Below are 26,244 nucleotides of genomic sequence, written 5' to 3' on the forward strand. Positions count from 1 at the left end.
TCCCCATTCTCTTTCCTCTCGGCCCATCCCTCGTGCCCCACTCCAGGCTGGGCCCTCACCGGGTACGTGGCTCCTCCTCAGCAGTGAGCGCCTCCCCCGTCCCGCTCTGCAGCACCTGCAGCAGGGCGTCTGTCTCCCCGAAGCCGTGGTGCAGTTTCGCTTCTGTGAGCTCCACGCTGAGTGAGAGGCTCCGGGCCCCTACCTGCAGGGGGATCTGCTCCCTCTTGGACCACTCGGCCTGGCTCTGGTCATCAGGAGGTTGTGCGGGCCTCTGGCCCTGCTCTCCAGAGCCACAGTCACGCCCGGTTCCCGGCAAATCCATCACACCTGGCTCCCTGGGAGAGCCATCCTGAACCCCACACCAGTCGCTAAATTTGTTATGCATGGGAAGGTCCCTCAGGTTCTGGTCCATGCACATCCGGGAACTGGGGTGCAGTGGCCCCTCAGGTTGGCAGGCCTCAGTTGGGCCCAAGATGTAACCCTGGAGCCCTGGAGTATGAGTCACTTCAGAGAAAGGGCAGGGGCTGTGGCGCTGGAGGCCTTCCCAGGAGAAGGAATCGTGCAGAGCAGGCCGTGGCTCCGCTGGAGATGCTGAGCTCACACACCCATTCTCTGTCCTGCTCCACCGTTGACTCGGCCCCCTACTGCTCAGTGGGCCACATTCTAGGGAGGCCGTGTCCTCAGGCCCGAAGCCGAGGGCCAGCCTGTGAGTCTGGCTCCTGGTGGGTGGAGGACGCAGTCTGCTGGGGCCCCCAGTGGTAGTCCCCGGCTGCTGTTGCTGCTGCTGCTCCCGTGGGGGCTGCTCCACGAAACGAACTTGGAGTTTTGCGCTTGGCCGTGGGCTGCCTTGGGAGCTCACCTCCTGGGAGGGCCTGCGATCACCCCCTTCTGAGGAACTTTTGCCTTCTCCACACAGAGCCCCCACTCTCTGAGTGTCAGCTGACTCATCGGTGGCTTGAGAATTACCCATTGGAGGCCTGGGGGCATAAAGGGGAAGGCTTGGGCTGGAGATGAGCTTCTGGTGGCCTTCAAGGGAATGAGCCAAGGGGGTGCTGAGACACAAAGCACCTGAGGGGAGCCCCAACCCTTGGGTGTGGGCGCTAAGGGTAAGGATGGGAGAGGAGGCCCTGTCCACCAGCAGGGCACTTGAGAGGCCCTGCTTCTTCAGAACCCTGGGCTCCCCAAGAGACTCCAAAGTGTGGGTGCAAGGCTTTGAGGGGAGAGCTGTGCCAGGGCTGCTGCCAGCCAGAGAAGAGGGTTCCTCTGGCTGGGAGCTGGGAGGTGGGGAGGCATCAGGAGAAGCCTGGGGGCTCAGGGAAGGCAGGTTCTGCCCAAAGCAGCCTTTCCAAAAGCTCAAGTGGGACGAGGGTTCTAGAGGGCTCCGGGACCTGCATTGAGTGCTTTCTTCCTGAAGATCTTGCAGCCCCACAGTTTTCCGTACTGTTTCCTCTGCTTCTCTTTTCTCAAGTGTCCCCAGGACATGTCCCTTTTCTTGCGATGTGATGGAAATATCTGGGCCCAGCCCCTCGAGGACTACATCGACCTTCTGAGGGTTGGCCTCTGGGGCCTGGAGGTGCAGAGGTGGTGAGGCCAGGTCGGTCTGGATTCCCTCATCCATGGTGGTCTGGGTACAGCTGTCCATCATAAGGGCCTGGGGCGCCTCATCTGGAGTCTCCCTCTTGGTATTCCACTCCCTTTCAGCCACACTTGGCTGGGAGAGACTCCCCAGCAGCTCTGAGGTGCTGTGTAGGAGCTGCGAGAGGCGGAGAGACAGGCTGTGCATGCTGGCCCAGGAGGCCGCATCTGACTGGGCACAGCAGATGGCAGGATGGTTCCCGTGGGGCCCGGAGCCCAGGGTCTGTGTGCCCTGCTCCAAGGTGCTCATCCCAGGCGGTCCCACAGGGCCATGGGCCTCTGAGGGACACAACATCATAACCTCATCCACTGGACCTACAGCACTTCCTTCTGTCAAGGGCAGCTCCTTCCTCAGACAGCCCGCTTCACCAGGGCTGCCCAGGAACTGGACTCTTTTGTTAGGGCCCTTGGTGGGGGCTGTCCCTCCAGAGCTGGCCAGCGCGTAGGGGTTCCCCAGGGCAAACGAGGAACCCCACACTTTCCAGGCCTGATGGGAACCTTGGGTGTTTTCGGTGCTGTGTGTGCTGGCCAGGCCGCAGGCGCTGGCGCAGGTACTGGGGCAGGAGTGGAATGCGGAGTCCTGGCCTTCTACGCCATCCGTGTTGCAGCACTGGGATTTGCAGCCCCGGGAGACATCGACCATACCGCCAAACACACACTGCTTCCAGCCAACACGCTCAGGCCCCGCGGGATGCCAGGGCAGGACACGGGGGTGGATATCGCTGGAGCCAAAGAGCAGGTCTTCTGTGCCCGCTCCAGAGCATAGCTCCCCAGGTCTGGCCTGGGCACCCAGTCTCTCTGGCTCTCCTGGCCAGGCCTGTTCCAGAGAACCAGACAGCTGGCTGGCCGTGAAGTTGGGGGTTGGCACACACGGGGGATGTGCCATCCCTGGGTGAGGAGGGGGCGCAGGTGGCAGGTGCCTGGGATCAGCGGTGCTCTTGTCCAAATCACCGGAGGCTCCCTGATCACAGCCCTCAGTTTTCACAGATGGTCTTGCCACCGAAGACATTCCTGAGGAAGAGCCCCCGGGAAGTGGGGTCCATAGTCTGCTAGGCTCCTGCACATCCTCATCTGTGAGGGAAGGTGGCTCCACGCTCAAGTTCAGCTTCTGAAGTGACTGGGAAGAGCTGATCACAGAGAACTGGGGTCTCAAGTGTTCAGGGCCAGAGAAGACAGCAAGCACAGGAAGGGCGCACCGGTGGTGGGGCGCTGGCTGGTCCCCGCCAGAAGAGGCCTGTGCAGGAACCCGGGCCACAGGCTGAGGTGCTCCACATTGCTCCAAGGGGACAGTGGCTGAGCCTCTGCAGCCTGATGAGAGTGTCTTGGACACAGGGGGCCTGGCCTCAGCCATCTGCTCTCTGCCTGTACCGCCAATGTGACGGATGTCTGAGCTGTCTTCCTCAGGAGGCGGGGGGCTCCTGTTCCAGGCAGGGTCTTCACCACCACCTGAAGCCCAGTCTCTCTGCTGTTCCTCCTCCTCCCAGGGGCTGTCAGCCTGGGGACTGGGGATGTACTTAAACTTTGCTACATATTTGGCTTTGGGATCCAAGCCACGGTGATCCCTGAACTCCGTAGAAAGCTGTGTCTTCTCTGGAAGGCAACTGATGGTGTTTCCCAAACATCCATGTTGTGGCCCCACCAGCGGCTCACTGTGTTGTCCACCAGCTGTTGAGGGCTGTTGTGGTTTGGGTTGAGAGCCCTGTGCACTTTGGCCACCAGCACAACTGTCCTGAAACCCCCTGGGTGGCTCAGAGCTCCTGCCTGTGCGGAAAGCGGCAGCCTCAAGCTCGGTGCTGGCTTTCCTCTCCTCAAGCTTTTTCTCAGGATTTCCAACTGACCTGGAGCTTCCATCAGCAACTGAGCAGCTGAGGGAACCTGTCCTCACATCTGGGGCAGAAGGGGAGCTGCAGCCCTGAGCCAGAGGCAGGTCAGCAGCAGCAGCTGGGGGCTCCAGAGGGCTGCTGTCTGCTGGCCCCAACTCCACATTAATGTCTTTGGGTTCAAGGTCGTGTCCCAAGAGCATGTCAGGGTCCCTGCAATGGCGCTCTCCCCTCTTGTCCACTCCCCAGCCCCTAGAGGCTCCCATACAGGGTGAATGACACATATGTGGGGCAGCCTTGGAGGCCCAGCTGCCCAGGTCACCACCTCTGTAACACAGTGAATCGGAGGAAGGGGAGGCATGGCCCTGGGAAGCAATGGGCTGGGGGCTGCACAGGTGCTGGGGAGGATGAGATTTGCTGCCTCCTAGCCCCCCAGACGGACCAAGGGTCCTTCCGCCTCCAGTGCTCCCCAAGAAGACAACAGAATCTGGGCTTTGCTGCAGGCATCGGTGTGGGGTGTCCTCTCTAACTGCCCCGGGGCTGGGAGCTAGCAGTGGGATTGGCCTGGGACCTTCCCCGCCGGCCCTGCAGTCCTCTGCCGGCCCAGAGCTGACACTGCCCTCCTGCTTCACACGCTGCTGCAAGGGAGCTTCGGGTTCCACTCCCCTCAGGGCTCCAGGCAGGACAATACCCTGCTTAGGACTCACCCTCCCTTCCAAGCCGGTGGGAGGCTCAAGGCATTGGACCTGGCCTTGGTTAGGCCCTGAGAGGCTGCCAGGATTCTGGACATCTTGGTGACTTTCCAAACTGGTTGGTTTTCTTCCCTGTGCAGACATTAGGAAGTTACCAGGACCTCCTTCCCTCATGTTGTCCAGAGTCCCAGGTTCTTGCTGGACTGGGCTGCTCTCCTGACCACCAGAGGACACATCCTCAGCAGCCTCCTGATGGGCAGTGGATTGGCCTCCCCCACGTGGAATCCCACCAGCATCATCACAAGGGGCTTGAGAAGCTAAGGCAGCCTCTACTCCCTCTGTTTTTACCCTCCTGGCCTCCTCCACAGCTGCTGAAGGAGGAAGACTGTTTGAGCCCAAAGGATCAGCAGAAGATCTTCTGGTTGCTTCTTTTTGCTCTATCATTTCAAAAGAGGTAGAGTGACATACAGACTGTTCACCTGCTCCCAGGAAATGTTCCAATTTCCCGTTACGATGGCTTTTACCCAGAGCAGGGTCAGCACGAGAAGAAGGCCGTGAGGGACACTGTGGCCCCGGGTGAGTGTCTGCATTGAGCAGAGGGCAAAAGCTGTCTGTAGAGGGGGGTGTGGCCTGAAGGACGGATGTCCTCTCATCAATGGACAGGTGTCCTGGTTCAGCAGAGAGAGGTGCCACATGGAGTCCCTGTGCTTCCCCCTCATGTCTGGCCCTGTCTGACATTGACTGGGACATCTGTGGATGCTGAGGCCTGCCAGGGGCCCCTGAAGAACCTTCAGGTTCTAACAAAGTCTCACTGTAACAAAGGACTGTGCCCCTAGTCACCACATCATGAGGCTGCTTCCGCTGGGCCTCTGCCTGTCCCATCTCTCCCAAAACAACCAGGCGTGAGGGTGGACGGGCAGAGGGCTCTGGCTGAGGCACCTGCCGCAGGGACGCCGGTGCTGAGAAAAAACCACAGGTGGGCCCAGGGTCCTTGGCCTCCTCCTCCGCCTTCTGGCTCATCACCAGGCCTCGGGTGCTCCCCTCTTCTAAGGGGCAGCCAGCCCTCCTTTCTAGTGGGCCAGAGGCCCTGTTCAGGGAGCTGGCTCTCTCTGGTCCTCTTTGTACAGCTGTCTCGGCTTCAGATGGAGAACCTGCCCTGCTACTCAAGCCCATTGAGGTGCTTCTGAAGTCCCCTCTGTGGTCCTGGGGACTGGTGCTTTCTGATCTCCTGCCCTCTGCCCCCAGAGTAATGCTCTCTGGTGCACTGGACTGACCATGAGATCCTGCAGCCATGGATATCACAGACCCAGCCCAAGCAGGGTGTGCCACAGAGGGGACCCCTCCAATGTCTCCCCGCGGGCCGTGGCATCCAGGATCCCCACTCTGGTCCTGACACCTCACTCCGGTTACCAAGGGGCTGGTGGGCATTTTCAACATGGTGGGATCCAGCACGTAGACAACAGAAGGGATGCCTATAGCATCAGGTGCATGAGGATAGCTTCTTGGCAGCCTTGCTGAATTCAAGGGCAAAGTATTACTCAGGTCTTGGCGAGGAGCCGTACAGGAGTCTGGCTGGCTCAGCAACAGGCTGCTCTCTTGGCTGAAAAATGTGTCCTCCCAATGCTGGCACGGCCCAGGGAGTTTGTGAGTCAATGAGACCACTCTGTTTCCCTCGTGCAGGCTCCCTCTTGATACAACCATTTCTTCAATTCGGCCCTGAATTTTCAGCTCGTCTTGCTTAGAGCTATACACGCCTTTGGCAGGTTGGCTTTCCTGAAATCCCTTCACAACCTCCAGCGCCTCCAGACTTCCCAAGCCACAGGACTGCCTGCCTGCCTCGGAAGTCCTCTGAGGCCTGGGCTGCGATGACACAGCTCCAGCCGGTGCTTTTGTTCTCCTTGGATCAGCACCAGTGCCGGTAGGCTCTCTGAAAACTGTACAGATCCCTGAATGGTCAAGAGTGTCCCCGGTGGGGCTGTCTAACACAGCTGGGTAGGTGTGCCCTCTCACAGACCTGGCGTCGCACACCTGGGGATCTTTCCCAGCTCTACTGTGAACCTCCACCTCCCCGGCTTCACCGTCCCCAAAGGTGACATCAGCTGTCCCTCTTAGAGCAGATGGCTGATCCTTGAAGGACTGGTGGTTTCCAGAGCTGCCTGGCCTTAGTACATCATTGGCCATCTCCTGGTGCTTCTGGTCCTGGGACACGCACTCCCCACTGACTCCCAGTGTGTAGGACGCACACAGCTGCTTACTCTGCCTGGATTCCATTTCCAAGATGCTGTTTTCCAGCTGCATTACACTCCTAATTAGCCTAGCCATCTCATCAGCATTATTAACTCTTTTATTGCGCTTCTTTCCAGGAGGTTCTTCCTTGGGGTTTAGCCAAGTTTCTTGTGGCTTTGCAGGGACCATACGTTCACCGAGGCTTCTTTCCTGAGAGCATGTAACTGAGTGGAGTCTTTCAAAGGCAGACTTTGCCTGTGGAAGCTTAAACCCTCTGGAGCTGTCTCTGGGATGGAGAGCTTTTCTAAGAAGCTTGGGTTCATTCTTCCCTTCCCCCTTGTGGGCTGGCCTCTCATCCTGGGCTGAGGTCTCCGGGCTGCTTACTCTATGATGTACCAATCTGGACTTCAGGGGAAGAGCATCTTCCCCTTGCATGTCCTTGTCAAGGCCTAAACTGAAGGTTCTATGGATGAAATCAGACCTGAACCCAGAAGGACACTGTCTCTTGGTGTCAAAGGCCTGGGACTGTCTGAAGACTGCATTCTGCCCCTGCTCTTCTTCCTTATCTGCCTCTGATTCACAAAGGAGAGGCTCTCTAGACCCACAGCTGCTTGAGGAAACACTGCAGTAGGCCTTTTCTCCTGGCTTGAGCGTTGGAAGCCTGTGTTTATTTAAAATTCCAGCTTCATTTTCAAATTCACCTATTTTTATCTCGGTAGATGGAAGAAAATGTCTGTTTTGAGTGACAAAAAAGTAAACTGAATTATGGCTTTCTTCTTCAACATTTCCAGGTCTTTCTCCTTTTTCTCTGCAGACTTGCTTGGTGGTCAGATCAATGGGCCTCTCCTCTGTGACCTGCTGAGATGAGGTAATCTTGGAATTCGGTAACAACACTGGTGATTTTTTCTTCATGTAAACATTTTGGAGGACTTGGTGCTCATGGCTAAAGCCCCAGGCTTCCCTGGCAGGTGGGGAAGGTATCCTCACTTCTCTGAAAGCCGGGATCTCCAAGGCGGTTTCTGTCAGGGCATCCCGGCTTTTGGTCACATAGAAGGTCTCCAAGGGAGGGGGCTGCAGGGAAGATGGGAGTGGATTCCAGGGAGCAGAATGGAGGTACAGCTCTGGCCCTGACGGGAAGGTGAAGGAAAGCCTGCTGCGTCTTTCACCCGCCTCCTTGGAGCTCTCCTGGGAGTCTGTCTTCTCGTCCTGTGAGGGGGGGTGGCTGTTCTGACCTAATTGCTCTGCTTGTGGCCAGTGGGGGTCTTTGGTGGCTATGGTGACGATATGGTGACAAGGGTTCTTCAGGACAAAACATTCATCAGAGGAAGTTATCGGTCCAGGTTTCTCACTACTCTGAGAGGATACCTCCAAGCTGTTCTGCTTGACTTCTGGTGCTTCCATCATGGAATGTTCTATCCTGCTCTCGGCTGCAGAGACCCGGGCATTTGTGGCTCCAGAAGTTGATGATTCTACGTCTGCTGAATAAGCTCCACTGTAACTCACCTCTTTCTCACTAGTTGTAAAGAAATCTGAAGTACCCTCTACCTCAACACTCAGACTGTCCTGTTCTTTCTCTGCTCTCAAACGCCTAATTTTGGACAGATGGACAGGAGAACTGTTGACATCCAGGCTGCCAGATACCCCAGGACCAACTGGCAATACAGCATCTCCTCCCCTGCCAGAAACTTGGGTCAGGGAACCAGAGTCTTCCTGGAGGGAGGGGCAGACTGGCCGGGGCTCTCCTGTGGCCTCCAAAACAGGAAAAGACAGTTCAAGGAGGTACTTCTGCTGAAGGGCAGCCCAGTCTCTCTCACGGGTGCTGCCCACATAAGTGAATGAGGTGGCAGAGGCAGCCAACAAGCTTGACCCACTCGAGCTGGATGCTTCAGAGAAGCCCTGCTGGGCTGGGTCAGAGACACTTCTGGCCTGAAAGGTGCCCTCAACTCCTGGCTGCAGAAGCCTGGAAGAGCCCCAGAGGGACAGCCTGGACGAATTGGAAGCAGGGACCGGGTACACACCTCTGACAGAGGAGGGTGGCTCAGCCCCAGGGCTGTGGGGCAGGGCTGTTTCTGTACCTGATGACTTCAGTGCCTCCATATTTCGCCAGTATCCAGGCCTCTCCCAACCACAGGGCTGAAAATCCTGGCCATTAGGACTTGGACATAAAGAATCTGGGGGGCTGCTGGGATTGATCTTGGAGTCACAGGAGAACCAGGAATCCATGGACACCAGAGGGCTCCCTCTTGAAAGCTGCACAGCCTGTTCTGAGGAGCTTGCCTCCACCACCAACTCAGGCTGCTCACAGCGGGGCTGGGGCTCCAGGTAAAATGAACCGCTCACTGGCAGGACAGTGTCCAGCCTGGCTCCGGTTCTGTGGCTAACTGAACCAAGCCTGCATGCTGCCTCCTTGTCCCCTGTTGGCAGACTGAAGGTCTGCAGGTGCCAGAAAGTCTCTGCGGGCATCTCGTCAGCAGCACCAGCACTGAGAAAAGGCTCCTCTTGCTGATCATCCCCCAGTTCTTCCTCAGCACCGATCAGGCTATCGAGGGAAAAGCTCCTGTGAGTCTGGGTGAGTAGTCCACTGCCTGAGGATGTGGTGAAGCCCTTCACAGAGGCTTGAGCCCTGGCCCTGAGGTGGCTGCGGCCGAGGGTGAGATAACTGTCCCCTGGGCTGTCCTGTGGGCTTTGGTACCCCTTCTCGGCCAGCGAGTCTGCAGATATTTGGCTGTCATCACTTTCGGAGTTCTCAGGCTCTGGGAGATCCTGCTCCTTCCACTGGGGCTCCTCCAGCTTCAGTGACTCTGTAAGGGCTTTGGCACAGACATGGGAGAGAGAATCCACTGAGTAACTTCTCTCTGCATCAGGAAAGTCACTAGTTTTTTCTCCTGCATGATCTACTACTGGGCTGGCATCTATGAGTGAGGCCACAGTGTCTGGGTCTCCCTGCACTGTGCTGCCTCTTCAAAGGGCTGTCATGGGGCAAACAAGAGGACTTTTGGGCAGCATCCCTGACCCTAACTGCCAGGACCCTCTGCTGCCTTTTATTTGGGGTTTTTTGGGGTTTGTTTTGTTTTTGGTTTTGTTTGTTTGTCTTTTCATCTTTTTTTAGGGCCGCACCCACGGCATATGGAGGTTCCCAGGCTGGGGGTCCATTTGGAGCTGTAGCCGCCGGCCTACACCAGAGCCACAGCAACATGGGATCCGAGCCACATCTGCGACCTACACCACAGCTCACAGCAACGCCAGATCCTTAACCCACTGAGCAAGGCCAGGGATCAAACCTGTGTCCTCATGGATGCTAGTCTGGTTCGTTAACCATTGAGCCAAGATGGGAACTCCCTCTGCTTCCTTTGTGATGCTCTGTATGGAGAAGGTGGTATGGATTTTGCCCGGAAAGTCTTGGCTGCCTTTCCACTCCTAGCTGCCTGTTTAGGTCCACAGGGATGTGAGGAACTAAAACTGGTTCCCGTAGCAGCCTCGTGGGGCCCGAGGTTCCCTTCTTTTTGCCCAGGGATGGTGTGTGGCCACAGTCAGCTAGTCCCTTGGCCCTCCTGGTCTGGGTGGAAGGGGTGAGGGCCCCTGGTTCATCCTGTGAGCTGACCAGCCCTAAGACGCTAAACTCGGGGCTACTGCGTAGGGCTGCTTACCCACTCCCTCAATTTGCTGATCGCTGGCAGACCCGGAGCTCGTGGTGAGGCAGGTGCCTGGGGCTGAGGCTCTCTTCTTGACCAGGCCCTTCTTGGCTGTGCAAAGCTGCTCCTCGCCTGAGGAACAGAGGGCATGCTTGCTGAAATGCACCATCCTTGGGGGGTAGGAAGCAGCTTGGGGTACATACTCTTCTGAGGGGATTTTCTCTGATAATTGGTCAGTAGGGTCAGGCAGAGGAGGTAACGTGGTGGAGGAATCCTGATTCAGGAAAACACTGTGGAGACAATGAAAGCCATCTCAGGAAAGTAAGAGGCCCCTACTACCTACTGACGGGGGAATATAAAGTCCCACTTAGTTTCCTCCAAAAGAGGCTTAAAATTAGGCCAATGTCACTGTCCCTAATGTGATATAATGTCTGGTGTCAGAAAAAAGCTGTCCAGGTACACGAGGAAACTGTGGACTATTGTACTGACCCTCAAAGAAGCCCCAGGTATCTTTACTTTATAAAAATGTTTAACTGAATCTGAATGTCATCATATCTTTAGGGAAAACTTCCAGTTAATAGGCAACATGAGGATGAGAACTACTTGACCAGTGCTGTAACGATTCAAAGAAACACATCTATACAGGGGTGTATTTTACAGAACTGACCCAGTTTCTTAAAGAAATTTGATATGAAGAAAAAAATTAAAATGATTAAAATAAGCTTAAAAGACATAACAACCATATTCAGTATGTAAATCATATTGGATTTAAAAATCATAATTTAAATGAACTATAAATATATATATATATATATTTGAAACAGTTGGAGAAACTTGGATATGGCCCAGGTTTTTGATTATACAGAGTAATTTCATCTTAATTTTGTTGGGTGTGATGACAATGTAGTTATAAGAAAAGTCCTTATATTTCAGAAGTGTATACTTGATGTAGGATTAAAAATGACATGAGGTCTAGCAGTTGCTTTAAAATACTTTATCTGAAAGATACCACCAAAAAAGAAAACTATCGGCCAATATCTTTGATGAATACAGACGCAAAAATTCTCAACAAAACTTTAGCTAACTGAGTCCAACAACATATCAAAAAGATCGTACACCATGACCAGGTGGGATTTATCCCAGGTTTACAAGGATGGTTCAACATACGCAAATAAATCAACGTCATATACCACATTAACAAAAAAAGGTCAAAAACCACATGATCATCTCAATAGATGCAGAAAAAGCATTTAACAAACTCTTACCAAAGTGGGTATAGAGGGAACATTCCTTAACATAATTAAAGCCATTTATGACAAACACTCAGCAAATATAATACTCAGTGGAGAAAAGCTGAAAGCCTTCCCACCAAAATCTGGAACAAGGAGTTCCCGTCATGGCGCAGTGGTTAACGAATCCGACTAGGAACCATGAGGTTGCGGGTTCGGTCCCTGCCCTTGCTCAGTGGGTTAACGATCCGGCGTTGCCGTGAGCTGTGGTGTAGGTTGCAGACGCGGCTCGGATCCCGCGTTGCTGTGGCTCTGGCGTAGGCTGGTGGCTACAGCTCCGATTCAACCCCTAGCCTGGGAACCTCCATATGCCGTGGGAGCAGCCCAAGAAATAGCAACAACAACAACAACAAAAAAAAAAAAGACAAAAAAAAAAAAAAATCTGGAACAAGACAGGGACGCCTACTCTCACCACTGTTTTTCTACATAGCATTGGAAGTCCTAACCACAGCAATCAGACAAACAAAAGAAATAAAAGGCATCCAAATAGGAAGAGAAGACGTAAAACTGTCACTGTATGCAAATGACATGATGCTATACATAGAAAACCCTAAGGACTCAACTCAAAAATTACTTGAACTGATCAACAAATTCAACCAAGTAGCAGGATATAAGACTAACATTCAGAAATCAGGCGCATTTGTGTATACTAACAATGAAATATTAGAAAAGGAATACAAAAATACAATACCTTTTATAATTGCACCCCAAAAAATCAAATACCTGAGAATACACCTGGCCAAGGAGGTAAAGGACTTATATGCTGAGAACTATAAAATATTAATCAAGACAAAAAAAAAAAAATGGAGTTCCCATCGTGGCGCAGTGGTTAACGAATCCGACTAGGAACCATGAGGTTGAGGGTTCAGTCCCTGCCCTTGCTCAGTGGGTTAAAGGATCCGGCATTGCCATGAGCTGTGGTGTAGGCTGCAGACGCGGCTTGGATCCCGCGTTGCTGTGGCTCTGGCGTAGGCCGGTGGCTATGGCTCCGATTCGACCCCTAGCCTGGGAACCTCCATATGCCGCAGGGGCGGCCCAAGAAATAGCAAAAAGACAAAAAAATTTAAAAAAATAAAAAACATAAAATATTAATCAAGGAAATTAAAGAAGATGTAAAGAAATGGAAAGATATTCCATGCTCCTGGGTTAGAAAAATTAATATTGTAAAAATGGCCATAATACCCAAAGCAATCTACAGATTCAATGCAATCCCTATCAAATTACCTAGGACATTTTTCACAGAACTAGAACAAACAAGCTAAAAATTTATATGGAAGCATAAAAGACCCAGATTTGCCAAAGCAATTTTGAAGAACAAAAACCAAGCAGGGAGTTCCCGTAGTGGCGCAGTGGTTAACGAATCCGACTAGGAACCATGAGGTTGCGGGTTCGGTCCCTGCCCTTGCTCAGTGGGTTAAGGATCTGGCGTTGCAGTGAGCTGTGGTGTAGGTTGCAGACGCGGCTCGGATTCCGCGTTGCTGTGGCTCTGGCGTAGGCTGGTGGCTACAGCTCCGATTCAACCCCTAGCCTGGGAACCTCCACATGCCGCGGGAGCGGCCCAAGAAATAGCAACAACAACAACAACAACAACAACAAAAGAGACAAGAGACAAAAGACAAAAAAAAAAAAAAAAAAAAAACCAAGCAGGAGGCATAACTCTCCTAGACTTTAGGCAATATTACAAAGCCACAGTCATCAAAACAGTGTGGTACTGGTACCAAAACAGACATACAGACCAATAGAACAGAATAGAGAATGCAGAAATAAACCCAGACACCTACAAGCAAGTCATCTTTGACAAAGGAGGCAAGAACATAAAACAGGAAAAAGATAGTCTTTTCAGCAAGTATTGCTGGAAAACATGGACAGCTGCATGCAAATCAATGAAACTAGAACACACCCTCACACCATGCACAAAAATAAACTCAAAATGGCTGAAAGACTTAAATATAAGACAAGACGCCATCAAACTCCTGGAAGAAAACATGGGAAAAACAGTCTCTGACATCAACTTTATGAATATCTTCTCAGGTCAGTATCCCAAAGTATCAGAAATAAAAGCAAAAATAAACCAATGGGACCTAATCAAAATGACAAGCTTTTGCACAGCAAAGGAAACCAAAAAGAAAACAAAAAGACAACTTACAGAATGGGAGAAAATAGTTTCAAATGATGCAACTGACAAGGGCTTAATCTCTAAACTATACAAACAACTTATACCACTTAACAGCAAAAAAGCCAACAACTCAATGGAAAAGAGGGCAAAAGACCTGAATAGACATTTCTCCAAGGAAGGTGTACAGATGGCCAACAAGCACATGAAAAAATGCTCAACATCCCTGATTATTTGAGAAATGCAAATCAAAACTACCATGATATCACCTCACACCAGTCAGAATGGCCATCATTCCTAAGTCCACAAATAACAAGTGCTGGAGGGGTGTAGAGAAAAGGGAACCCTCCTGCACTGTTGGTGGGAATGTAAGCTGGTACAACCACTACAGAGAACAGTATGGAGGTACCTTAGAAATCTATACGTAGAACTACCATATGACCCAGCAATCCCACACTTGGGCATATATCAAACAACTTTCCTTAAAAAAGACACATGCACCACATGTTCATTGCCGCACTGTTCACAATAGCCAAGACATGGAAACAACACAAATGTCCATCAACGGATGATTGGATTAGGAAGAGGGGGTATGTATACACAATGGAATACTACTCAGCCATAAAAAAGAACAACATAATGCCATTTGCAGCAACATGGATGGAACTAGAGACTCTCATACTGAGTGAAGTAAGTCAGAAAGAGAAAGACAAATACCATATGATATCACATATAACTGGAATCTAATATAGGGCACAAATGAACCTTTCCACAGAAAAGAAAATCATGGACATGGAGAACAGACTTGTGGTTGCCAAGGGGGAGGGGGAGGGAGTGGGGTGGATTGGGAGTTTCAGGTTAATGGATGCAAACTATTGCCTCTGGAACGGATTAGCAATGAGATCCTGCTATGTAGCACTGGGAACTATGTCTAGTCACTTATGATGGAGTATGATAATGTGAGAAAATAGAATGTGTATATGTGTGTGTCACTGGGTCACCATGCTGTACAGTAGAAAAAAAAAATGTATTGGGGAAATAATTTTAAAAATAAATAAATAATTTATCTGGAGATCCTATTGTGGCTTAGCAATAACGAACCTGACTAGTATCCATGAGAACTCGGGTTCAATCCCTGGCCCCACTCAGTGGGTTAAGGATACAGCATTGATGTGGCTGTGGTGTAGGCTGGAAGCTGCAGCTCAGATTAGACCCCTAGCCTGGGAACTTCCATATGCTGTAGGTGCGGCCCTAAAAAGGCAATAAAATAAAATAAAATACTTCATCAGAAAAAGGAAGGAAGGGAGACAAAGCTAACATGGTACATCTTGACATTTGCTGAATGGAGATGACAAAGATACAAGTCTCTCAACCTTGCGCATGTTGGAAATTTTTACATAATAAAAAGTTTTTAAAAAGAAAACTGCTTAGTACTCTGAAGACCAGATTGGTGAGCAAACAAACATAACATTGACAGACATTAATTGTGCACCTACTATGGGCCATAGATATAAAGAGGCAGACACAGTCCTCTGCTCCAAGCAGTCTGGGCGATAACACCTCCTCACCTTGACTAAATGTGAGTGAAGGAGAAAACAAACAGGCACCCAGGGGTCACAAACAACGCTCCACTGCTCAGCATGGGATGGGGTCAGCAAACTCACAGGACCCAGGGAGGGGGAGCATGGGAGGGGGAGGTGGGAAGGGTGTGGGAACGGAGCGTCATTTGAGGCAATATGAGGTGGAGGTAGTGGCAGGACACACACAGGGAGACATAAGTGGACAGTCAGGGCCTAGAGCAGATGGAAAATGAGGCTGAGATTCTCTCTCAGAAGATACGACCAGAGTTCCATTGTAGCTCAGCGGTGGCAAACCTGATTAATGTGCATGAGGGTGAGGGCTCGATCCCTGGCCATGCTCAGTGGGTTGGTGATCTGGCATGGCCGTGGGCTATGGTGTGGGTTGCAGATGCAGCTTGGATCCCGAGTTGCTGTGGCTGTGGCATAGGCTGGCACCTGTAGCTCTGATTCCACCCCCCAGCCTGAGAACTCCACACGCTAGGGGTGCAGGCCTAAAAAGACCACCAAAACAAACACACAAACAAACAAAAAAGAAGATACCACCTGGAGTTCCCACTGTGGTGTAGTGGAAATGAATCTGACTAGTATCCATGGAGATGCAAGTTTGATCCCAGGCCTCCACTCAGTGCGTAGGGGATCCAGCGTTGCTGTGGCTGTGGCATACATAGACTGGCAGCTGTACCTCTGATTCCACTCCTAGCCTGGGAATTTCCATATGCAAAAAGAAAAGAAAAAAAAGATACCACCAAAGCCACTCAAGGGTGGGATCAGGGAAAAGACAGTCTCAGAAGATATCAAACACAGGGAAAAAAGAGTGAGCAGAAGAGGGAAAAAGTTCATTTCACAGACCAAGGAAACTCAGGTCCTGGGAAGTAAAGATCAGTGCCCAGATGACGAGGCTGTAAACCTCCGCCAGAGCTTCCCGACGCGCCTGCTGGCTGTACCTGCGCAGCTGGGCCGAGTGCTGGCCACAGGGCCTTCGGAGGCTCAAAGAACTGCACCTGGTCCATGTGCTTCTACACTGAGGCCCTGAGACCAGGGCACCAGGGTTGGGGGCCTGGAACAGGGGCCTCCGGGGGTGGTCATCCTGGAGCCAGCACAGTGCCCTGAGCTGCTCCGGCCTCCTGTGGGCCTCCAGCAGCCTCTGCCTCTTAACAATCCTCTCCAGCTGAAAGGAGGCCCTTCTCCACTTGACCTTCTGCTCTGCCACCCGAAGTGCGTGTTTCCGCAGGAGCTGTGGGTGCACCAGCCTCTTCTGGCTTCGGACCCGGGGGAATGGTTGAGTCTCAGGGTCTGTCTGGCACCACGAATCAGATGGCACAGGGGCTTCAAGTTCTTTCTCTGCTACATGGTCTTGCTGTGGCAGCCAGGTCTCTTCTCTGAGCAGCCACTGATGGTCTGCAAACCAAAAACACCCTGAGAGAAGGTCAGCCCTCCCTCCCTACCTGTGGCTGCTGGGACTCTAGCACCTCCGGCCATAGCAGCACCTGCACAGTGAAAAGCTGGCCAGGGCGATGCGGTGGGAGTGCAGGGCCCCCTGACCCCAGCACGGCAGTGGGCACAGACTAAGGCAGGCCAGCAGCAGAGCCTGGAAAAACCTGCATGTGTGAAGAAGCGAGCAGGAGGTGCATCACCTCCAGGGGCAGCAAGGAAGGTGGCTTGCTTATTCCGGCTCCCAGCCCCCTGTAAGAGCCTCTGGTCTCTAAGAGGGGAGAGAACACCTAATACCAAAGATTCCATCTTATCACAAAGAAAACAAAGGAGAGAATACAGAAGGCCTAGGTAGCAGTGAGATAGAGAAGTGGGAAGGGGAAGCAGGCACCTACCCTCTTTTATCTGTCGGCCGGCACTTGCCCCGACCAATTCCGGTTCCTGTTGGGCTCTAATCTGTCCCACTAGGATTCGCTGCCTCACATCCCCCAGATAGCGATGCTGCTGCTGAACCTGGGACCTGTGAGGTGTCTCTCTAGCCCTCGGTGGCCGGTGGTCCTCGTCGATCTGCTCTCCCAGTGCTCTCCTGTCACAGGGGCTGGGGTTACCAGGAAGAATGCAAACCCAGCTCAGTATACACTGGTAGTGACCTCAGCCCCACCCAGGGAACCAAGCATCCGAAAGGGCAGGAGAGAGCTTTGGGTTTCCGGCCCCTTGGGACACACAGGCACAGTGTCACAGGCAGCTCATGATGTCACAGTGCAGGAGGGGAGAAGAGGCCTGAGACTAGCATATTCTTAGATTGTGGGTTTAACGGAAACACAAGTTCATTTTGGTCAAGGAAAATGACCAGGAAAAGTAAAGCGGCTATTTTTAAAAAACAAAACATTTTTGCTAAATCAAGAAACTTTGTCCTTTAAAAAAGAATAAAAAAGTATGTTGAAAATCTTTGTAACTAGAGTAAAGCAGGAGCTCCAGAAACATTGTGGGGAGGAAAACTCTCCTCTCAGTTCAGAGATCACGACTGTATCTCCATCCCCTGAAGCAGAAACCCTCTCCCATGTGGTGAGCCAGGGGCCCAGAGGAGAGCTGGTCTCCACTCCAGGGCTGCTGTCCGTAAACAAGCCCCGGAAGATGGTTCAAGAGTTTTAGACTCAAGCATACTTTTCAAAGAAATACCCTGACGCCTTTATTGGCGAAACTGTGGTAGGGGCCCTCCCAGAACAAAGGGAAGGTAATGTGCACAAATAGCTGTGCACGCATATGCACAACATTGTGGCAGTATGACATAATCCTTTCCGTGTGCAACTTTGTAGCTTAGACCATCCAACCAGAATTTATAGAATGTATGTTACCTTATAAGAAGGACAATGGGACCAAAGTGCTAAAAAAAAAAAAAATAACAGAGGGTATATAAGACTGCGCCCCGCTGCATTCAGGGCTCAGCCTTTGGGTATGAATCCGCAGAGCCAGTGCTGGCACGAATAAACACTGCTTCCTGGCAAAAAGCCTCCATGTCTCGTCTCCCTGTATGAGAATCCTGCAACAAAACTGTGCAGGATCTCTTTACATCCAGTGGGGAGGAGTCGGGAATGTGAATTGGAGATATAAATGAAACAAGATCAGCTACAAATTGATCATTTGTAGTATGCTTGGACTTTTCCAATAATATGAAACAGACTCTGTTGGCTTGCATGAGGCCCCAGCACCTTCATCAAAAAAAAAAAAATTATAGACACAGTCATGCTCTACTCTGCCACCAGGTTCCCTTCTTGCCTTTTCTAGGGCTGCTTCCCGCGGCATATAGAGGTTCCCAGGCTAGGGGTCTAAACAGAGCTGCAGCCACCGACCTACGCCACAGCCACAGCAATGCAGGATCCAAGCCGCGTCTGCAACCTACACCACAGCTCACGGCAACGCCGGATCCTTAACCCACTGAGCAAGGCCAGAGATCGAACCCGAAACCTCATGGTTCCTAGTCGGATTCGTTAACCACTGCGACACAACAGGAACTCCCAGAGTCACCTTCTGAAGACTGACAGTTTCTCCCCACGTGCTAACCTCTCCCTGCCTTCTGTGCAAGGGCCTCCCATGCTGTTTCTGCAGGGTCTCTCCATCCCTGCCATTCAGGTTTCTAAAAGAGCCAACTGCAGGGTCCTGGCTGAGAGGGTCAGGGTCTGCAGGAGGCTGACACAGAAGCTGGATCCTTGCTTAGCCTGCCGTCGGCCCTCATTCCAGTCCCGGCATGCCATGGCTCTCAGGCTTGGAGACCCACTCAGTGACTTGACACTAGAACCATATCTCAAACGGTCTGAGCAGTGTGCTCTAAAGGGTCCACTCTGCTTAGGAGAGTTACCATTTTGTAGAGCAGAATGAAATTAGGGGGTATCAAAGCAGAGGTCACCAAACTATAGCCTATGGGCCAAGTGGGTCCTCTGCCTGTTTTTGTAAATAAAATTATTGGAACATAGCAACACCCATGGTTACAGATGGTCTGGGGGCTTCTGTGCCACACTGGCAGAACTGAGTAGCTGGGGCAGGGACCCTATAGCCCACAAAGCCTAAAATATAATCTGGCCCTTCACAGAAAGTTTGCTGCCTCTATCTTAGAAGAAATTCAGATTTCTTAGTGCAGCCTTAGGAGGACAGTGAAGGATGGATGGTGGGAGAGGGAATAGATGGAAGGGGGCATGAGTAGAGCCGACACATCAGCAGGCTCCTCTCTGGAAAGGAGGCTGTGAGGGGACTCAATGTGCAGTGGGTCCAGGGACCATGATGTGTGCCCTGAGGAAGGCAGGCACTGGCTTTTGTGGGCAGAAAGCCAAACACACACAGTGGAATATATAGAAAAGAGGAAAGGTGCCCTTCATCACCGGTAAAGCAAAGGCTAGGTATAGCATTGGAATAAAAAGCCAGCTGGCACCACACAAACAGAAAAAGCAGTTGATGGGTAACATTTTACACATATATCTGTATGTGTCTGACCACAGCCATGGCTGAATCACAAACCTGAGCCCATCCAGCTAAGATCCAGACCATCAGATACAAGGGGCAGGGTGGGGGTCTTTACTCTGAATTCCCTGAGAGTATTCAGCTCTCTTCTCTGTCTGTCCACCAACCCTCAGATTTACAATCTGCGTCTCCCTAGAGAAAAGCCCCTCCACCCTTCTCAGGAAAGTGGAAGCCAGCTGGTCAGCTTCCACAGAACCAATACAGCTTCCTCCACAGCAGCAGCAAGCCCTGCAAGGAGAGGCAGTCTGGGAGGAACCCCCTCCCCCACCCCGCACACACTGCACATTCGCTCGAGAAGCCACACTCCACCAGACTGAAAATGGATCCTGTGCTGAGCAAGTCAGCCAAGTTCCCAGTAAGTAGGTGAAAAAGAAAATGCGGGGAGTTCCTGTCGTGACTCAGAGGAAATGACTCTGACTAGCATCCATGAGGACGCATGTTCGATCCCTGGCCTCGCTCAGTGGGTTAAGGATCTGGTGTTGCCGTGAGCTGTGGTGTAGGTTATAGACTCAGCTCGGATCCTACACATTGCTGAAACTGTGGTGTAGGCCAGCAGCTCTTCCTCTGATTCAACCCCTAGCCTGGGAACCTCCATATGCTGTGGGTGTAGCCCTAAAAAGACAAAAAAAAAAAGAAAGAAAGAAAATGCTGACTTTATGTTACATGCCAGGGAGATTATCAAGGGCAGTCTTCAGTTACCTGCGGCCAAGGTAACCTGCTCAGATGGTGCCCTTTATCCTGAGGGCTCAGGCACCCCAGCTGCTGCCAGGACCCACCATGCCCTTGGGCTACTCGGCTCTGGAGGCTTCCAAGGCAGGAATGTAGCGGCGCCTACTCGCTGAGGCAACAGTGGCAGTGACAGGCCTGGGCTCTAGGCACTTAAGGTTAAGCTCCCAAAATTCCAAATGCCAAGAACACGGACCAAAAAACAGTTGTCAAGAGCAAACTGCTCTCAGGTCCAGATCACTGCTGCAGGGAGAAAAAGTAGTCAACAGGACAACTTCCCCTGTTCTGGAGTCAGCTCTGCTTTGTAGGGTCCCCACCAGAGAAGTATGCCTCCAGAGAGAAAGGGGATGGAAAGAAAACCAGGAATTGGGGAGGCTTTGGAGCTGACCCCGCCCAAGTGCTGGTGAGAAACCCTCATGGAGACACGGCCACAAGCCCAGATGGGTAGCCCCACTGACAACATGCTGGGCTCCCCACTCTCACATCTTCTCCAGGCCCCTCTGCCCAGTCACAGGCCTGAGCTCACATCACCCACAGCCACCAGGGGCTGGTGCACAAAGGCCCTGATGGTAGCTGGGCAGGAGAGGCCCGGCCCACGGGCTCCGGGAGATAGAGCTGAGAGTGGAGGCAGCGAGGGGGAGAGAGCCTGCTTCTCCAATCCTCCTCTGTCCTCTGAATGAAAGAGTGCATTCTTGGTGTTACTGAAAGGTCACGTCCATGCCCACAGGGCTAGAGAGCCTGAGAAGACCTTAAAAAGGCAGGAAAAGACCCATGTTCCCCAGGGTAGAAGGTCTGCTGGGGTGAGAAGGGAGGACAGGAAAGGACAGCCTCTTGGCAGCAGGGCTGTGGGGTGTCGGGCACTGGGACTCCACTTGCTCTTTCAACCCACATCACGAGGACCCCTGGGAGAGAGATGGTAGTATCCTTACTATTAGAGGTAAACAAACAGACTCAGAGACTCAGTAACTTGCCTAAAGCCACACAGCTTTTCTGTCATAGAGCCAGGAGATAAGGCAGCTTTATCCAACTCCAACCTATCTCAACAGTTACAGCCCCTTAAGTTGAAGAGCCATTCTTTGTGAGCCTCGGGACTCCAGGAAAAACACATCCTCTGTACATTTTCCCAACAGAACCTATTTAAGACAAGACCTCCTCTCCTGACTTCATTACAAAAATGGAGGATTTTTGCATCTATATTCATCAATGATATTGGCCGATAGTTTTCTTTTTTGGTGGTATCTCTGTCTGGTTTTGGAATGAGGGTGATGGTGGTCTCATAGAATGTCTTTGGGAGTATTCCTTCTTCTTCAACCTTTTGAAAGAGTTTAAGGAGGATGGGCACCAATTCCTCTTTATATGTTTGATAAAATTCACCTGTGAAGCCATCTGGTCCTGGACTTTTATTTGTAGGGAGTGATTTTATGACCTCTTCAATTTCATTTCTAGTGATCGGTCTGTTCAGTTGGTCTGTTTCTGCTTGATTCAGTTTTGGCAGGCTGTAAGATTCTAGAAAATTGTCCATTTCTTCCAGATTGTCAAACTTGTTGCCATACAGTTGTTCATAGTATTCTCTTATGGTTTTTTGTATTTCTGCTGTATCCGTTGTGATTTCTCCTTTTTCATTTATAATTTTGGTTATTTGGGTTCTTTCTCTCCTCTTTTTAGTGAGTCTGGCCAGGGGTTTGTCAATTTTGTTCACCTTTTCAAAGAACCAGCTCTTGGTTTTATTAATTTTCTCTATTGTTTTTTGAGTCTCTATTTTATTGATTTCTTCTTTGATCTTTATAATTTCCTTCCTTCTGCTGACTTTAGGACTTTTTTGTTCTTTTTCTAATTCGCTTAGGTGGAGGGTTAAGTTGTCAATTTGGGATCTTTCTTCTTTTTTGAGAAAGGCCTGTATTGCTATAAATTTCCCTCTGAGCACTGCTTTCGCAGCATCCCATAGATATTGAGAGGTTGTGTCTTCATTATCATTTGTTTCAGAATAGAGAATCCAGAAATAAACACTGACACCTATGGTCAATTAATCTTTGACAAGGGAGGCAAGAACATCAAATGGGAAAAGGAAAGTCTATTCAGCAAGCATTGCTGGGAAACCTGGACAGCTGCATGCAAAGCAATGAAACTAGAACACACCCTCACACCATGCACAAAAATAAACTCCAAATGGCTGAAAGACTTAAATATACGACAGGACACCATCAAACTCCTAGAAGAAAACATAGGCAAAACACTCTCTGACATCAACATCATGAATATTTTCTCAGGTCAGTCTCCCAAAGCAATAGAAATCAGAGCAAAAATAAACCCATGGGACCTCATCAAACTGAAAAGCTTTTGCACAGCAAAGGAAACCCAAAAGAAAACAAAAAGACAACTTACAGAATGGGAGAAAATAGTTTCAAATGATGCAACTGACAAGGGCTTAATCTCTAGAATATACAAGCAACTTATACAACCCAACAGCAAAAAAACCAATCTATCAATGGACAAATGGGCAAAAGACCTGAATAGACATTTCTCCAAAGAAGATATACAGATGGCCAACAAACACATGAAAAAATGCTCACCATCGCTGGTTATAAGAGAAATGCAAATCAAAACTACCATGAGATACCACCTCACACCAGTCAGAATGGCCATCATTAATAAATCCACAAATAACAAGTGCTGGAGGGGCTGTGGAGAAAAGGGAACCCTCCTGCACTGTTGGTGGGAATGTCAACTGGTACAGCCACTATGGAGAACAGTTTGGAGATACCTTAGAAATCTATACATAGAACTTCCATATGACCCCGCAATCCCACTCTGGGGCATCTATCCGGACAAAGCTCTACTTAAAAGAGACACATGCACCCGCATGTTCATTGCAGCACTATTCACAATAGCCAGGACATGGAAACAACCCAAATGTCCATCGACAGAGGATTGGATTCGGAAGAAGTGGTATATATACACAATGGAATACTACTCAGCCATAAAAAAGAATGAGGACATAATGCCATTTGCAGCAACATGGATGGAGCTAGAGAATCTCATCCTGAGTGAAATGAGCCAGAAAGACAAAGACAAATACCATATGATATCACTTATCACTGGAATCTAATATCCAGCACAAATGAACATCTCCTCAGAAAAGAAAATCATGGACTTGGAGAAGAGACTTGTGGCTGCCTGATGGAAGGGGGAGGGAGTGGGAGGGATCGGGAGCTTGGGCTTATCAGACACAACCTAGAATAGATTTACAAGGAGATCCTGCTGAATAGCATTGAGAACTATGTCTAGATACTCATGTTGCAACAGAAGAAAGGGTGGGGGAAAAAATGTAATTGTAATGTATACATGTAAGGATCACCTGACCCCCTTGCTGTACAGTGGGAAAATAAAAAAAAAAAAAAAAGAAAAAAAAATGGAGGGCCACTCTGACAAAACAAGAGCCCCGGCTTCGGTCCTGAGTCTGTGGGGTCTTGATACACTTCATCCTGTGTCAGCTCTCAGGGCGCAGAGTTGCCCGACACTAGGGCCATCGTCCCTTAGACTTGAGTATTGTCCTTGGGTCCTTAGCAGCACTCCTGTGAACACCCACCTGCTGCTCAGGCTCCCTGCATCAAAGCACTTCTGCCCCCACCCAACACCTCACCTCCAACACCTGACCCAACACTACCCTCGGCTGCCATCAAATGCTCCTGGCCTAAGCAAAGAGCAGCTAGATCCCTCTGAAGGAAGCAGGGGAAGGGCCATCATAACCCTCCCAGGTGCCCCGTGCTCACAGGCTGGACAGCCCCCCACACCAGGGCTCTCACAGGCACCAAGTCCCCTGTTGCCATTTTCCACACAGAGTTCCCAAGGTAGAAGTCACGTGCAGCTTAGCGAACAGGAGGACGCCACTGTTACTACTAGTATCCAGCCTGCAAGGCATCTAGAACTGGGAGGGGAGGGTCGATGCAGAAGTGGATGAAGAATGACTATGAGGAAGAAGAGCAGTTGCCACAAATCACATAGAAAACTCTGACCCCACATTCCACAGTCACAAGGAAGGTGAAATGTGGAAGAAAGGGCAGAACCCTAAGATATTTTCATGCTGTTCCTAGAGTTCTCACCCCTAAGATGCATAGTTCTGGACCCTTGGTTATGAGGAAAAGAGCATTCTCAGTCCCACGATGACTTCAAAAATTCAGAGGAAACCACAGCCCAGGAAGCTAATGGACAAACCCAAAGCTCACACATAGGCAGCCTAGGTTTATAGGGAGGTAGGTTCAGAAGCAGCATCAAAGAGATCCACAAACACACCACATGTAAGTCTTGTTGACAGGGGAAAGTAGCCACAGGAAACATCAAATGATGTCCCTCTTTTAGGGACAAATAAAGTTGCAATAACCAAGAGGAAATGAATGAGGGCCAAGACCACTTCCCTGGCAGCCACCAGCTGAGCAGCTCATCTGCATCCTAAGATCACTCACCCAAGTTGGTTCAGACCAGGCCTTGTGCAGGGCTTGACTGCTACACTTATCTCCCCACTCCACATTGTAATGAATTCAGAAGCAAAACCACTATGAAACTCTTAAAGGATAATATAGGCCAAACACTGTCCGACATAAACCACAACAATATCTTCTCGGACCTACCTCCTAGCGTAATGACAATAAAAACAGAAATAAACAAATGGGACTTAATTAAACTTAAAAGTTTCTGCACAACAAAGGAAACCCTAAACAAAACGAAAAGACAACCCACAGAATGGGAGAAAATCTTTGCAAGTGAATCCACTGACAAAGTATTAATCTCCAAAATTTATAAACATGAATCCATTGACAAAGTATTAATCTCCAAAACTTATAAACACCTCCTGCCGCTCAATACCAAAAAAACAAACAAACCCATCCAAAAATAGGCAGAAGATCTAAACAGACAATTCTCCAAAGAAGACATATGGATGGCCAAAAAACACATGAAAAGATATTCAACATCACTCATTATCAGAGAAATGCACATCAAAACCACTATGAGGTACCACCTTACACCAGCCAGAATGGCCATCATCCAAAAGTCTACAAACAATAAGTGCTAGAGAGGGTGTGGAAAAAAGGGAACCCTAGTACACTGTTGGTGGGATTGTAAATTGGTGCATCCACTATGGAAAACAGTATGGAGATTCCTCAGAAAATTAAAACAGAATTACCATTTGTTCCAGCAATCCCACTCCTGGGCATCTATGCAGAGAAAACCATGACTCGAAAAGATACATGCACTCCAATGTTCATTGCAGCACTCTATACAATAGCCAAGACATGGAAACAACCTAAATGTCCATCGACAGAGGAGGGGATCAAGAAGATGTGGTACATATACACAATGGAATATTACTCAGCCATTAAAAGGAATGAAATACCGGCATTTTTAGCAACATAGACAGACCTAGAAATTATCATGCTAAGTGAAGTCAGTCAATGAGACACCAACATAAAATGCTGTCACTTACATGTGGAATCTAAAAAAAGGACACAATGAACTTCTTTGCAGAACAGATGCTGACTCACAGACATTGAAAAACTTATGGTTTCCAAAGGAGACAGATTGAGGGGTGGGGGGATGGGCTAGGGGTTTGGGATGGAACTGCTATAAAGCTGGGTTGTGTGACTGTTGTACAACTATAAATGTAATAAAATTCATTGAGTAATTAGGGAAAAAAAAAGCAAAACTAATAGGTTCCACCACAGAGGGAGCAGCTATTTCCCACCTTTCCTTCCAAAGCAAGGGGCAGAGACCCAACCGGGAAGCAGTGACATCTCCATCCAAATCCAACCATTCCAGAGAGCCACTGCCACCAACAGCCTCTCCAACCTGCGGACCAGGGAGGAAGCACAGTGAGATTGACATCATCACCCCCTCCCCAACAGACCCAGGCAAACCCGATCCACCCCCCGCCCCAGGAAGAAGTTGAGAGGCCAGCAGCCTCGTGGAAAATGCCTCAGCACTCACCTGCCTCTGCTGCCGAAGGATGGCGGCCTCAGCTGGGTGGTTGAATCGGAACTTTTGCGCTTTCCCCAGGATTATGACGGCTCCTGTGGCACAGAGACAGATGTGATTT

General features: G+C 50.3%; 1 protein-coding gene across 16 annotated transcripts in view; it reads right to left on the bottom strand.

Moving 5' to 3' along the window:
* The window catches only part of STARD9 (StAR related lipid transfer domain containing 9), a 151,585-nt gene that overhangs the window by 23,902 nt on the left and 101,439 nt on the right, over positions 1 to 26,244 (bottom strand). For 8 of the 16 annotated variants that reach the window (XR_014812775.1, XR_014812769.1, XM_084972601.1 and 5 more), the window contains 6 exons: positions 26,136 to 26,218; positions 25,894 to 25,997; positions 16,814 to 17,016; positions 15,932 to 16,403; positions 10,021 to 10,295; positions 60 to 9,183 (listed from right to left, as the gene is read on the bottom strand). Coding sequence is in view for 14 of the 16 variants with exons in the window: in XM_084972601.1 (XP_084828727.1) it covers positions 60 to 9,183; positions 10,021 to 10,295; positions 15,932 to 16,403; positions 16,814 to 17,016; positions 25,894 to 25,997; positions 26,136 to 26,218 (10,261 nt within the window). In the remaining 2 variants the exon portion in view is untranslated. The remainder of the gene's footprint in view (positions 1 to 59; positions 9,184 to 10,020; positions 10,296 to 15,931; positions 16,404 to 16,813; positions 17,017 to 25,893; positions 25,998 to 26,135; positions 26,219 to 26,244) is intronic. The other 8 variants (XM_084972605.1, XM_084972583.1, XM_084972556.1 and 5 more) reach the window with 4 other exon arrangements.

This window comes from Sus scrofa, chromosome 1 (assembly GCF_054392235.1).
Source record: "Sus scrofa isolate SSC_HxYL_T2T_F1_AM1 chromosome 1, Sscrofa_HxYL_maternal_Yorkshire_Landrace_v2.0, whole genome shotgun sequence".
Classification (NCBI taxonomy): domain Eukaryota; kingdom Metazoa; phylum Chordata; class Mammalia; order Artiodactyla; family Suidae; genus Sus; species Sus scrofa.